At 39.8% G+C, this 14,209-nt stretch overlaps 1 protein-coding gene across 1 annotated transcript; it reads right to left on the bottom strand.

The window, feature by feature from the left end:
* Positions 1-862: 862 nt before the first annotated feature.
* MCOLN3 (mucolipin 3) lies at positions 863-12,685 on the bottom strand. Its single transcript, XM_010287583.1, has 13 exons — positions 12,458-12,685; positions 10,507-10,674; positions 9,834-9,984; positions 9,268-9,352; positions 9,091-9,187; positions 8,361-8,460; positions 6,296-6,408; positions 6,066-6,215; positions 4,075-4,176; positions 3,841-3,963; positions 3,086-3,292; positions 2,591-2,720; positions 863-895 (listed from the first exon to the last, which is right to left on the bottom strand). The coding sequence occupies exons 1-13, from the start codon at positions 12,683-12,685 to the stop codon at positions 876-878; spliced, it is 1,674 nt and encodes a 557-aa protein (XP_010285885.1). The 3' UTR covers positions 863-875.
* Between the last annotated feature and the right edge of the window lie 1,524 nt (positions 12,686-14,209).

Genomic DNA, 14,209 nt, shown 5'->3' on the forward strand with positions numbered 1-14,209 from the left:
TAGTTTAGACGTCAGGTTTACAGACTTGTGTACCAGAGGAGGATTTCAAATTAAAAAAATAGATACTTTGAAAGTGCTTTTGTCTGACTTTTCCTTTAAAAACATAAGGTCAGCAAACTGCGAAGCTGAAGACTGTAACTGATCCTACTCAGCGCTGGATATAGGAGAACATCTACATTTCTCCATGCAGCTCACCCCTCAAACTTCAGTTCTGGCCTCTCTGAGACTGCCACTTACGTCAAGTGGTGCTTATGTTTATAGAAATATTTAGTTTATGCTCTCAGCCATATTTGAATAGCTTGCTTGTGCATCAATTCACTGTAATGTCTCCAGAAACAAATTACACCAAATTTCACAGTTTTAGTTTATTTTTACTATGAGTGCAGATAAACAAAAAATGCTGAGGGCTCTAGAGTGAGCTTTTGTTCATTCAGTGATGGGTCATCCATAGCTAGGTAATGCCTGCAGTACTGAGGGCTAGGTTGGTGTTCAAAGTTGTGGCTGTCCAGCACTATTTCTACTTATAGTTGAAAGTTACTGCATAGTCTAGTCTACTCGTATAATCTATCCAAGTCTCTGAACACAGACAGCTCTTTAATGCCCTTTGCATTCTAGCACAATTTAACTGAGGAAACAAATAGAACAAAGCTAATAAAAAAAAAACAAAACAAAAAACAAACCAAAACCCCTGAACTAGCAGTGAGTGCCTAATCAGAAAGACTCTTAAGTTTATCATAGGCTTCTGCCACAGGCTTACACTGTTTTTTGAGAAAAGCAAATTCAGGCATTGGGTAAAAGGTTTTCCACCAGCTCCACTGTCCAGTTCTTGCTGTGTGTGCTGCTTTAATGCCTCCATGGTATACTCCCACAATCCATTAAATATGTTCACTACAACCTGTAGAGGAGAGGGAGAAAAAGTTGTCAGGTACATGCATCAAAAGAATAGTTTGATTCTACAAGGAGCCTTAAAAATGCATCTGAACTATTTAATCAGTGATACACACCAATAAGAAACTGCTGTGAACCACCATAAAACATTCTGAACATGTGAAAGAATTAAGAGAAGCCTTGTGTATCCTGTGGGATCGTAGAACTATTCAAGGAGCGGAAGCCACAGAACTAATAGCACAACATCCCGCTCGAGATACTTACTTATTCCTACAGATAATGTGTTTCAAAGTAAAACCAGAAGGCCACAGTACAGAGCTAATGGAGCAATGTCCAGTATTTACAGGCAACTGCAAAGTCAGCCATAGTCTAGCTTCTAGAGAAACAAACACACTATTTCCACATTAAAAAACATTTTGTAACACTAACATGCATGGTATGAGGCATGCGTGTGGATCAAGACATTTGGCACCAGGATAAAATTATTAGAGAGCAGGTAATCCGTTTAGGAAACAAGGCTCTGAAACAAGGCACTTATATTGCTACAACTCCATTTGAGTCCAGGGTGCTGCTGGCTGCCCAATACTCCTGAAGAACAAGTTGCTCGAGAATAACCAAGTTTTCCTTTGCAAATGCTCTTCTGGAGTCCTGATCCCCGCCTCGCAGTTGGTGGGAAAAGTATTACATGCCCAGCCTGTCCCGCCTCATGTTGGGTTTCTTGCCTGGTTAAATTGAGAGGTGTGTACAGAAGAGGAAATATTAACATGTCTGTGCCCTTTACCCAGGAGCAAGATGCCCTGCTCTGCTTCATCCCACGGTTTTATCTGCCGTAAGGCACTCGGTCAGAACAGTGGCGCTCAGCTCTGGACTGGCTCACTGCAGGCTCTGTTGTCTCTGTTCCAAAATATGTCCCCACCTCCTCCCCCTCATAAACATATTCTATCTGGCATATCGCAATATAGCACACCAGAAAAGCCCGATACCAAGGAGCTGCAAAGGCCTTTGATGTTTTTAATCAAGCTGCACATATTTTAAGGCTCTCCCACCAAGGGACCCTTCAGCAAGCAAGACACAGAGTTGCTGCCAGCCAGGTTAAATATAAACCACGTATCCTGCAGTCAGTGTTCCTGAAGAAACAAAACTTCACATAACTGAAGCATTAAGCTCTCCACAGTGAAAGTTAGGCAATGCTTTTGCATGTGCTGCAATAGTATCTTAAACTGCACGCTGTCTTAAAACCTTGGCAAGCTGATTTTCTCCCTAAGTTTCAGTCCTGCTACCATTTAAGTTAGGACACCTTACTGCACAAGGTATCATTAAAAAGTGGATAAGACAACAGTGAATGAGTTCTGCAAGTCCAGCCTATTGCAGTGAGTACAGCAAACGTTCATGCTTGCACATTATACAGATGGGTTCCCAGGTTACTGTATATATTATTTAACTTTCTATACTATTTTTTATATGTTAAGTGATTCTTAATTTCAAAGTTCCCTCACATCTCCTAAGGAGTTTGTTGGCTGCAGACATTTTGCTGAAGTGCTCCATTCTAGAGCATTACAAATAGTTTGGGATTTCTGTGGGTTTTTTTTCCCCCTCTCCCCCCAAAAATTTAAGTACTCTTCATAAACATTATATCAGGGACATTTTATGGTGCGTTGCTTTTGCATATACCTTAATATATTATTTTAATATAGTTACATACCATTATAACAACAGAAGAGAGATGCAGAACTCTCCTCCTCTAACCTGTACCTGCCAGAGTTTGGTAAGTCTTTGCACTGCGATATAAATCTCTGAAGTTCTGTCTCCGGAAAGCCATCTTCCTGGTAGTGCTAAAAATTGATATTTAGTTAAACCTTTAACAAGGCTAAAACATACAATTACACAACTGCCCCCCAGACCACTTCAGACATTGCTCAAGTCTGAAATTAGAAGATTCACGGAACCAAATATGAAATTACTGCTTTTTAATAGATATTTAGCTTCCATTGCACTGGAAATCAGATAGGCTCGTAAGAAAACTGAAGTAGGGAGGGATTAAACACCTCTCATCATCACTCTACACCCTCAAAAGTAGCCATTGTATTTTTTCTTTAAATGGACCTGCACTGCAAGTCAAAATATTGAGGGAGATGACAGTCTTGATAGCACCAATCTTGCATTTTTATCCAAACAAAGAGTAAGAGTCCATGCTTACCTTGACAGTTTCATACGTATCTGTAATGAGTGCAATGAAGAGACTCAGCACCATATAGATGAACAGACTGATGAAGGAGTAGAGGTAGATCCTACTGAATAACCAAACCAAGTAACTTTTCTGCTGCATCTTTGCAAAGGTGGCAAACATGTCATCTCCATTGATCAATGAAAAAAGGCATTCGGACACCATGTTCAGAGAGCGAAACTGGAGGGGAGGAAGAAGACAAGGACATCCATCGCTGCTTTATTTGGATCCAAAGACTGTACAGAACGTGAAGAAGATACACAGCTGATGACTGGCTGCCTCAGACCTCTTGGTACTCCCAGGGTATGACAAGGTGCAAACAATAAAACATTAGGGGAATGAGAAAAGTTTGCCACCTCTTGTACACATACACACTCAATTCAGATAAGCCAATTTCACTTTTAAAAGGCATAAGGATAAAGTTGCCAAAGCTTTAGTCTGACACTGGTGTTCTGCAAGATGAAAATTATTTCTCAAAATACCAGCATGTGACTGGGAGTCACGGTGAGCTTCCACTTCTGACTCAGAGCTTTCATAACTCGAGGAAAGTCTGATTGAGTCATGGAAGTCAGACTCCTCCAACAGAGCAGCATCATGTTGAAGATGCACTATTTTTACACTAAGGGACGCCTTGACATGGAAACTTAGAAGACAACAGTAGTAATCTCTCATTTGTTTGGAAACCATTCTGTTATTCAAGTTGTCTTTTTTTATGCTAAGTGTATTACCTTCACATGGTATGGTCCCAGTACAATCCATCCACAGAAACAATAGCCCAGGTAGATCATAGCAGCACAACAGCAGAACCTCATTACGTTGGGTAACGCTGCTCGCAGTGTTAGGATGAGAAGCTGCACAAAGCAATGCAAGCAGTTAGAATTCAGCCAGGCATTTCTTCCAGTCCTCTTATAGCAACAAACAGAATAAATACCAACAGCACGAAGATCCCAGGAGATCCTTACATTATACTTCTGAAAGAAACCCAGGTAGCGAATGACTCCAAGCCACACAAGCATAGTGGATGTTCCTAGGAGTATGCTACAGACATCATAACTTGTCAGACTCTAAAAAAAAAGAAGAAAAAAAAAAAAGAAAGAAAAAAAATCAAGTATTATAATCACTGACAGGTTCTAAATTGTGACTCTCATTACTACGAAGATCTGTTAAGAAACATTGCTTTCCCTGGCAATCTCTCCCATTAAAAATTAGTCTGATGCAATATGCATTAGAGAGCAGAAGTCCCACCAAAGAGCAAGGGCACTTTCAAGTGTAAGACATTTCACATGCCTTTACATACAGCTGTTTGTAAAAGAGATGCTGACAAGACAAGCTTCATTTGCAAGGCCAAGAGTGCAGCTGCACTGCAGGTGCAGAGACACCCGCTCTGTACCTGGCTCACTAAGACCTGCAGAGTGGCACTGATGGACATTTTTATGCTGCTTCCAGACCTGTGGCAACCGCTTCTGGAATCTGCATCGCCAGATTCCCCAGAGCGGCTTGGGAATCTCTCCACTGCATCCCCACGGACAGTGCAGACATGACTTTAGAAGCGCAGAGGAAAGAAGGTTCTTCCAGTACGTTGGCAAAGCAGGTTTTAAAAAATACTGTGACATGTCAGCAGAGCTCAGATAAATACTATGGAGGATCTCGTTAGGTAGCTGGGAACTGTGAGGTGTAGAAAGTTGTCAAGGAGAAGACTAATTAGCTTTTAATTAATTCTAATCAGAACTTCATTTATGTTTTATTGGCACTTCACTGTTTGTTCCACCTGTACATACTGGCCTGTTTTCATCCAAGTTAGCATATACCCTGTTCCCTGAACTGCAGCTCTACTCTGAAATGGATCATGACAGCTTACTTGAATAAGAAGCTTTCACTATTTTCTGTTTTTGTTCCTCGAAGAGTTGGCTGATCTTTTGTATTAGCATAATTCATTTACAGTTTGGCAAAAACCCAAATGAAGTGAAATGTACCTGTAGAGAAGAGTTTTAGTAAAATACTCCCTTAGAAAAGAAACATATATAAATAGATGTATTTATATATGTAAGATACTGGAATCCCAAATGCAAGATCTTACTCCAATCTTGTTCTCATCTTTGCTTCTCCTGAAGCAGGATGGAGTTATCTCTTATCTTAGCCAACTTCCTCAGAGCTGCTTTCTACTGCTAAGAACTGAGTTTATAGTTTCTAAGGTAAGATAGGGCAATTTGTACAGGGCATTTATGATAGTCAAGCTGTCACCAGATGGATTTCAGACCCATCCCTTCATCTCTACTGTCCAAAGTCTGTTGTGTTGCAATGTCACACTTCAAAGGCTGCTACAGATTTGATGAACAACAACATTATTTGAAAATTAGAGTACTTCAGGATAGCATATTGTGATGATTTTTGTTCCCTGATGCTGGCTGCACATAGTATGTTTTTGAAAGATTTTTTTTTTTTCTGTATCAAGTTTATTTTAGAAATTGAAGGCCTAGAACCTGACTGTGGCTGACTATTACGTACATGCTAGAAACCAGAAGCTGGAGAAGCAGAAAAGTAATGTTTAAGGAGACAGTCTCTGTGCTAGTTAAAACACTTGTTAAATGGGGAACAGAAAGTTAAATGCTAAATTTTAAAAAATCCATCAAATTAGCAAATATAAGCAGTCCTAAATGGGGAAGAGAGGAAGTCAACAGTCTTAAACTTTCAGAGACAAAGATCATTTTATTCCTTGGAGTCACAAAGGAGCAAATATAATTAGAACTATAATATCTAATGATATTTGGAGGTTTTAAATCTCGCAACTGGAAACAACATATCTCAGTTATAATTCCAGAGGAGAAGATAGAGTATTCAAATTTCATGCCACTCAGAATCAAGTATAGCCAGCCTAAAGTCCTCCAAGAGTTTTAAACCTAGCTCGGACAGAAACAACCAGTTTTGCTTCCACCTGACAGTGTAAAAAGCTTACCTTGGCTTGTATCTCCATCTTTAGAGTTGATCCAACTATAGTTAAGACATCGCTAACCATAATCAGGATGTACCATCCGTTGACAAATTCCATTTGATCACTGAAAGATACTTCTTTCTTATAATAATATAGGAAAAAACTTACAAATTCCTAGGAGAAAGGAAAAAAGAAAAAAATAAATCAGACTTACACAAGAGAAGAAGACTTCCCAAGGAAAGCGTTATACCCACCCTTTGGAGACGAATTCCTTTAACAACAGATCGTGTGCAAAGGACCAATGAGGCCAGACAAGTCAATATAACAAAAGCATCGAAGATCATCATGTAATGAGTGTTTTTCTGTACTGCAAGAACAAAAATATACATATTTATAACCAGATGCATTTCATCTTGTTGACCGTCTTAAGTATTGAAGTGAGAATCAAGTTTTGATGTTAACTATGTTTATACAACTGAGTTAAGAAAAATCTTAGCATTTTTCCCACAAAAGTTTATCTGACATATTGTCATGAGAGGCACAAGTGCATCTGCACTACAGATACCACTTCCGTTAATTTAGGAAGGTTGATACCATATCAAAAATATACCAGAGCGTGAGTGCCTCTTACAGCCCTGCAGAATTAGAGGTGAGAGTTGTCCATTTTACAAGCATTGGAATGGCCTTTGGAGAACTTGTCAAAAAAAAAAAAAAAGAAAGAAATCCTAGGAACTTTACGGTATGTATCTTCTCTTCCAGACCAGTATTTGACTATCAGGTTTTCTGTCCTAGAGCAATGCAGATAATTTGCACTGCTGCTTGGCTAGCCAAGACCAACATTGACCTAGACATAAGTTCTCTTATGTCACTAAAATTCACACTCTTGATCAACTAAGGACAAATTTTGCACCAAATCTACCACTAGACCTCTTTTTGTTTTTTATACCTATCATACAGCTGAAACTAGATTAGACAGTACAACGATTAGATTTTTAATGCTAGAAGAGTAATTGTCTGAGAAAAAAATTGAAACAAATTAATGCTAAATTTGCAAGAAGGTGCAGCAATTCTCCAAAATGGGATACTGAGTTCTAATTGACTTCACAAACTGCACTACTCAGAAAAATCCCACCTACTTCTTGCTTATACCACAGTCACTAATACATGTACTGTTCCCATTTACGTTGGTTTTGCAGTATAGTCCAGACCAGCAACAACTTACTATTGTCCAATTGCAATCTTTACCTTTGTATCTTTCCTTGTCTTTCAGAAAATAATACAGGGTACTCCAGGAGATGATTTTGAAAACTGTTACAGAGGCAATCGACCCAGATATCAAATGTGGATTACTATAGAAGCCTGGTCTCAAAACCTTCTCGTAGTGCTGCACTAGCAATCTGTTAGAGGTAGCATGCCATCTGGTGTGCATTTGTAACACAGCAGCCAGCAAAGCTAGTTGATAAAGGAGTGTTTAGTGGAACATGCGTTTGCATAGGTGGTGTGTTTTGTAAATCTGGATCTTTAAAAAAAAACTCTTCTCTTTTTTCACTACCAGCCCTTCGTTTCCTAACGTAGGCATAGCGAAGGGGAAAACGGCAATGTAGGAGAATGAACCCAATCCATCCTGTAGCTTACTTCAGAAAAAAAAAAGCGGAATTTAGAGTCCTGGAAAGCTTCTGACTTTCAAATAGATTATTTTCTCTAATCAAATAAAGATCTCAGACAATCTTTTGACCAGACACAATAGCTGCCAACAAAGGGTGTTGTGAGTTACTCTTGTTGAGTAACTATTTAAGGTATTTAACCATACCGTGCATCTCAGTTATACCCACATACACACCAAACATTTAAGCAGTAGTAAGAAGTGCTTCCAGCCATTCCACTCTAGCAAGCCTTAGCAACAGTGCTTCCTTATCTTTCCTGCTGCTAAGTTCTGAAATAAGAGTGAATCAGTTTCAACTTTCCATGACTCTCATGTGTCCTTCTGTTGCCTGGTACTAGGAGAATGGTTCACAGCGCTGTCTTAAGCAATGAGCAGTGTAAGTTCACTAGCTAAAGCTAGAAGGAAGCACAGTGAGGTGTGGAAGAATTTTGGTTTGACAGTATCGATGGTGCAAGGTTTGAGAACCGCTAAGGAAAGTAATGGTCCCCAGAATTTCAGATCAAAGGCTGAACAATTCTTTAGAAAATCAGCATTTAGAGTACACCCACTACAGAATGTATGTCAACAGTGCCTCATCTTTTAACAAAGTTTAAAAAACATTGTGCTAGTGTGGCAAAAGTTTAGCATGAAAATTTGAACATGTTTATGTCACTTACTTGATCCAGAAACATGCCAGTCTTTACACTCCCTGATTGCTATGTCATTGTCTAGACGTATCTTAATTCTTCCACTATGTGCTTTATTATCAAACACTATCTGTATTAAACAACAACAAAAAAAGTACATGTCTTTTTAAAGTTAAATCTTTACATATGTAGCACACTGTATTGCTAAGCTTGCATAATGATTCAGAATAATTATCCTAGGGGAGAAGTTACAAAACTTGTTTAAGCTTAAGGTAATTCCAGTTTATTCAAATAAATGCTGTCAAAGTGAAAGACAAATCTGGTGAACCATGTATTTGCCACAAATTGCTTGATCAACTAGATAGGAGGTGAAATTCTTTTAAACTACAGCTTCATTCCTCTGTGATATGAAAACAACCTTTCCTAGAAGCACCTGTCTAAAGAGAAGAGGTTTATGCTTTCATTATACTTAAGATGGATTAGAGCACAAAAGGCTGTAAGCTATGCAAGTGCTTCAGGACCACATCACAAGCACTCAAAGCTTAACCTTGCACAGTCATAACTGGCGGTTACTTACAGGGTACACTAAGCCATGCCAGAGTAATCCAGACACCACTAGGGACCAGTCAGTGGTGCCCAACACTCCTCAGAAAACATCTGCACTGCATGGTAAAAAAAAAATCTGCAACATGTGCATGGTAAACCAGCAGGGATGATTTCTTGGTTTGAACAGGAAGGCATGTGTCAGGCTCCCACGTACCGTCAGAGTGAAATCATAACAGTCAGGGAGCTCGTGGTGACGAACAGTCTGGAGGTTGATTGCCTTCAGATTGAACATGAGCTGCACCGTTACTAGTCTGCAACAGAGCTTTGTATTAGCTTTTCACAGGGAAAATGCACGAATACCCCACTACAGGAGGTGCTGATTCCTCCTCACCTGTGGAAATCCAGAGTGAGATTCAAATTGTGCATTCCCACTGTTGTGCTGTCTAACGGCATCATCGGCTCAATGTACAAGCAGTCTGCAATGGATAAGTACTCAAAACAGTATCTCACGCGTTACCACGCTCTTTAACTGTAATCTGCCTTTCCCACTCCCGAGACTTGAAAGAGTTGCTGACTACACCAGGCAAGATAGCACGCTTCAGTGAGGAGCCATTTGGGAAGTTAGCTGACAACTATACTGGCTTCCCTGAACCAGCCAAGTTATTCACCATGAATTCATAGGGAAGGCTCCTGAAATTAGCCCGAACTACTTGTATTAGATGGTCATCAGTGCTAATGGCTCATGACTTGTTTTGTGGCAGCAGACATAAAGAACTGTTACCTTGGAGGTGAGGGCTAGAGGTTAGTTACACAGTAGTTTTCTTGCCAGTTTTGGCTGGTAGTAAGTTCAGTATAGATCATTTGATAGGACTATGCAATACTGGATGTTTACAAGAATTCATTATAACGTAGGGTCCCTCCTCCCAAAGAACTGATACAATAGATTAGGTTCATTACCAGTCACAATCTCTGGGTCGATATCAAAGGTGTCATTTCCAGGACAGATGGTTCCTCGCTTGTAGAACTGCTGACACACAGCCAGAGCTGTCTCTTCTGCTCCCCTCTTATAAGCATGGTTTCCCACAGAAATGTTGGGCAGCTGTAAGTACTACAGTTCAGAACAAACAGACAAACTAACTTAGATGGTGCCCAAACTGTTAATGTCTGGAAAAAAAAACACCCAGAAGTGTTTGGATCTGTGCCATAACCTGTCTTTTTTGTTTAAAAGGTCACCTAAAGAACTCTGAAACCTACACCATGCTACAGCTGAGTCCTCAAATGCTTTAAGGTATTTGACAAAACCAGTAAGTGCAGCATTTGGATCTAAATACCTTTTTGCTTTTTAATTTTTTTTCCCCTTCCTCTTTACAATCCCTTTGTAATTTTCAAAACACTCTGGCTCAAATCCAAGGCCTGCATTTAGTGTAGAATTAGTATATTGATTAGCTTTAAGGACGTCACCACAAGTACAATGCTCTGGCAACGACAGAAAACCTGAACAAGTCAAGATTCTAGTCTGAAGTAACTGGCACAGAAGTTCAATTTCAGATACCATCAGGGAAGGTGGAAGAAGAAAAGCTACCCAGGTAAAGAGCATATGTATTGTATGCATTGCAGCGACAATCCTTACCTGGTTTATTGCAAAGAATATCTGGTCATAGACATCTGTCTGTGTGTATACAGCATAGGTATCATCCATTCTGTCCATGTATCCTTTCAAGAAGAGATGTTTGAATGCAACAGTGTTCTCTTCTTTGAAGGCAACCACCATTTGATTGCTCAATCCAAAAACCACCAGCTGAAAAAGACATTCATATTTTCTGCTCAAAGGCAAAGTTGGCTTCTGGATTAACATGTGAATCCTGCCCTATGAACAGCCATTCTTTCACCACGCTGGTAGGCATGGCACTTATGTGCAGGCTACTCCATTTCACAGCTGGTCAAAAGAAAGTTTGACTTTAGCAAACAATGAGTTTCAAGAATGTTCCTTTAACATGTTTACCAGCATCTTGGCCAAGGACTCACATTTTTACAAAGAAAAGGTTACCATCTCAAATTCAAGCTACCCATATATTGTTACGCGTGCTTTGTTAGTTCAGCCTGACATCAATATGACTTGCCTTGGGGAGTATCAGTGTACCTCAGCCAAAAAGACAGGACAGGACTTAACCAGACCCCACTTTGAAGTCCTTACCCCAGTGCACAGAAGGCAAATTGAGGACAACTCAGAAAGACAAGCGTTCCTCCCTCAGATTTGGGAGAAAGGTGCTTTGTGAGTAACTGATCAAAACTGTGCTTCTAACAGGGTAACTTCTGAAGCTGTTAAAAAAAATATTGCAATTGTTCATAAAAAGTTAGCGTAAAACCCTGCTAGCTACTATCCAGGCTGGAAAAGGTTTCTAGAAGAATGGGATGTATTGTTTGTGGGAGCTCGCAATTCTCTTCAGTGATTACTGTTACAAATCTAGTGTTGGGAGTATTGTAAAGAAACTCAACAGAGATAAGTCTGAATGAGTAGTCTACAGATTAGTTTTATGGCCACGATGCAAACTGGATATGTAGGTTTTGATAAGGATAACTCAGTTACAGAGATACTAAAATGCTCTGAGGGCTAGCTCAGTGTGCTAGGCACACAGGAATATACCGGCAAATCAACAGGTCTAAGATTGAATTACCAGCTGGCAATTTTTCCCTGAAAAGGCTAAATCAGCATTATTTTCTTTCTTCTTTAGGTTCTTCTACCATCAAATTTTACTTTTAATTGCAAAAGGGGACAGATGACAATCACAGGATGATGATACATTTCAAATTAAAGCAGTAAGCAAGGGACACAAACATACTGCCAGATGTATAGCCAAAGAGTTATTATTCCTGCAGTTTGTCCCATCATCCATGCAACTGCAGAAAACATTCTTCTCCATACTTGTATTGTCATAGCACTGACACCACCATAAATGTAAATCACATGTGGGCAACTCTGAAAGATCATCATCTGAGGCATTAGAAAGATTTTATGAAAGACTTCTTCCCCCTTAACCACAGAACCTTGAGACAAACAGTTGCGTTTTAGACAGCAGATAAATGTGTTGTAGGAAATCTATGGTGCAAGGCTGGGTGAGAAAAAGAGCGGGGCAAAATTTCAGTTTTTTTCAATACAAGAGTCTGTATAACATATGAAAAGCATAAGCAAAAATCATGAAAAAGCTGCCAATTTCAGTTCGTATCACTGTGATATTGAAACACAAGCAACTGTTCCTTCCCTTGAACAAAAACAGTCAGTGATGAAGGTATTGGGGGAAACAGATGCGTAAGGATGCCACCCTTGGTGGGGGGAGAAAGGGAGGAAACAAAAACAAGTGAAGTAAAAAGTAAAGTAGAGCCCTTAAACATGGTTCCTTTCATCTCTGCTCTTAGGAAAGCTATCTTTCAGTCAATTGTTTTAGGAGATAATTATGCCATCTGAGATCTAAGCTACACATATGCAACTATGATAGTTTTGCAGTCTATCTTCTCCCTGTCTCTGTACCACACCAACAATAGCATTTGTTGCCTGCTTAGCCCCTGGTTCCCTAGTTACTCACCTGAATAGTAACCATCGCTATTTTGAGTAGTTGAATCCCAAGTTTCCAAGGTTTCCTGCCCCGGGCCCAGAATTTCTCACATGGGTTCATGAAGAAGAATTTTAACTTCCTTCTAAGCTGGTCTTCCAAAAGCCCCTCCTGTGATGCTGATGGGTGTCGTGTGTAGCTGCAGAGATTTTCATCACTGTGAGTGCTGCAGCTGCTCACAGCCACTTCAGGATTTTCCATTTCTGAAATGAAACGAAGTCCATGTCAGTTGGAAAACATGCAAGCATGAATACAGTGGCATGAGGTCAGTCTGCACTGACAACCTGGACTCCAAAGATGTTTATCTTCTGTGAAAGGCACTTGCATATTACACTGAATTTAAGACCTTCCTCATAATATTACACATGTTCTGCAGAACCAAAAGAAAAGTTTGGGCAAGCTGTTAAATTTGCAGCTAGGTTGTCAGGTCATTTATTTAACAGTAAAATTTCTATCCCTTTGGAATTATAGAGTCATATGCTGAAAATGTCTTCCTCTCTCACTTGCCAACAACATCACATATGCAAGACGTCCTGACTCATTTCCTTCAGTGTCCAGAGGAGTACCAAAAGCCTCTCATGAGCGTTCACTCTTCTGGAAAACTTATCTACTCCTGTAGTTAGCATTTTCCCCTGCTGTCCGCCTGCTGTCCAGTCCTTGAAAGAAATAGAATTTTCAAGGCAGCATTTTTCTTACATTAGTATTAGCATCATTCGCTCTTGGAAATGGAGACCCATCATGTCAACTTGCAATTCAGATAAATTACCTGAGTGCATTAACTTGTAATTTAGCAAGATTATCTCTATTTCTTCAGCCATAAAAGACTGAATGCAAACCAATGGTGATCATGAACCAGACAAAAAGACCCAAAGGTAATTGTATTCAAGCATCGTGATTAGCCGAAGAGGCTCACATTTTAGATGCGTATGAGGGGAAAGATTAGAAGAGAACCTCATAAACACAGTTTGAGACGCTAGTCTTTATAGTATTCAATACGTTTAGATGTTAATCTGTAACTAATTTCACTGATTCTCAAACATTTTATAAATGCTTTATAAACTCCTTCGGAGGTAGCCAGGAATATTTACTTTAGGTAAAAGATTGTTGACCTTATGAACAGAGGAGACAGCCTAGGTTGTAAGTAAGTTTAAAGATGTGCCATATTAGACAAATTATTTTTAATTTGCATATGAAAAGTTTCTTCTATAACTTAAAAAAATCATCATCAAGATTAATTTTTTAAAATGCATCGATCACATCCACTCTCCTCAAGCAGCCATTGCACACACCAGGACACAAGTCTGTTTTTAGATACAATTCAAGACCTTCAATTTCCCCAGCTGTCAGAGGGCAAGAAAAGTTTTGAATCAGCAGTTTAACGCTAAATAGGTCCATAAATAGGCTTAAAAAAAGATTCAGTTCCTGTTTTATCAGGTCTCCATCGTGCTGTGAGATTACAGTATGCCGCCGTTTCCACTCACCTTTCTTACGGCTGATCAACCAGTTCTAAGTTAAGCCCTGCTCTGATACGGCAATACTCCTGTCAATGTATGTGCTTGATTTAAAAAAAAAAACAAACCCAAAACTTCTTGACCTCACGGCATCGGCTTGAGAAGATGCTCCAGAACACGTAACACACAGGAACTGTTTTCTCGTTAACCTGCGCACAGGCAGCCCGGGCTCCGCGTACGGGCCGCACAGCGGGGCTGGCCGCAGGCCCAGGCC

This window comes from Phaethon lepturus, unplaced genomic scaffold (assembly GCF_000687285.1).
Source record: "Phaethon lepturus isolate BGI_N335 unplaced genomic scaffold, ASM68728v1 scaffold3385, whole genome shotgun sequence".
In the NCBI taxonomy this organism is placed as follows: Eukaryota; Metazoa; Chordata; class Aves; order Phaethontiformes; family Phaethontidae; genus Phaethon; species Phaethon lepturus.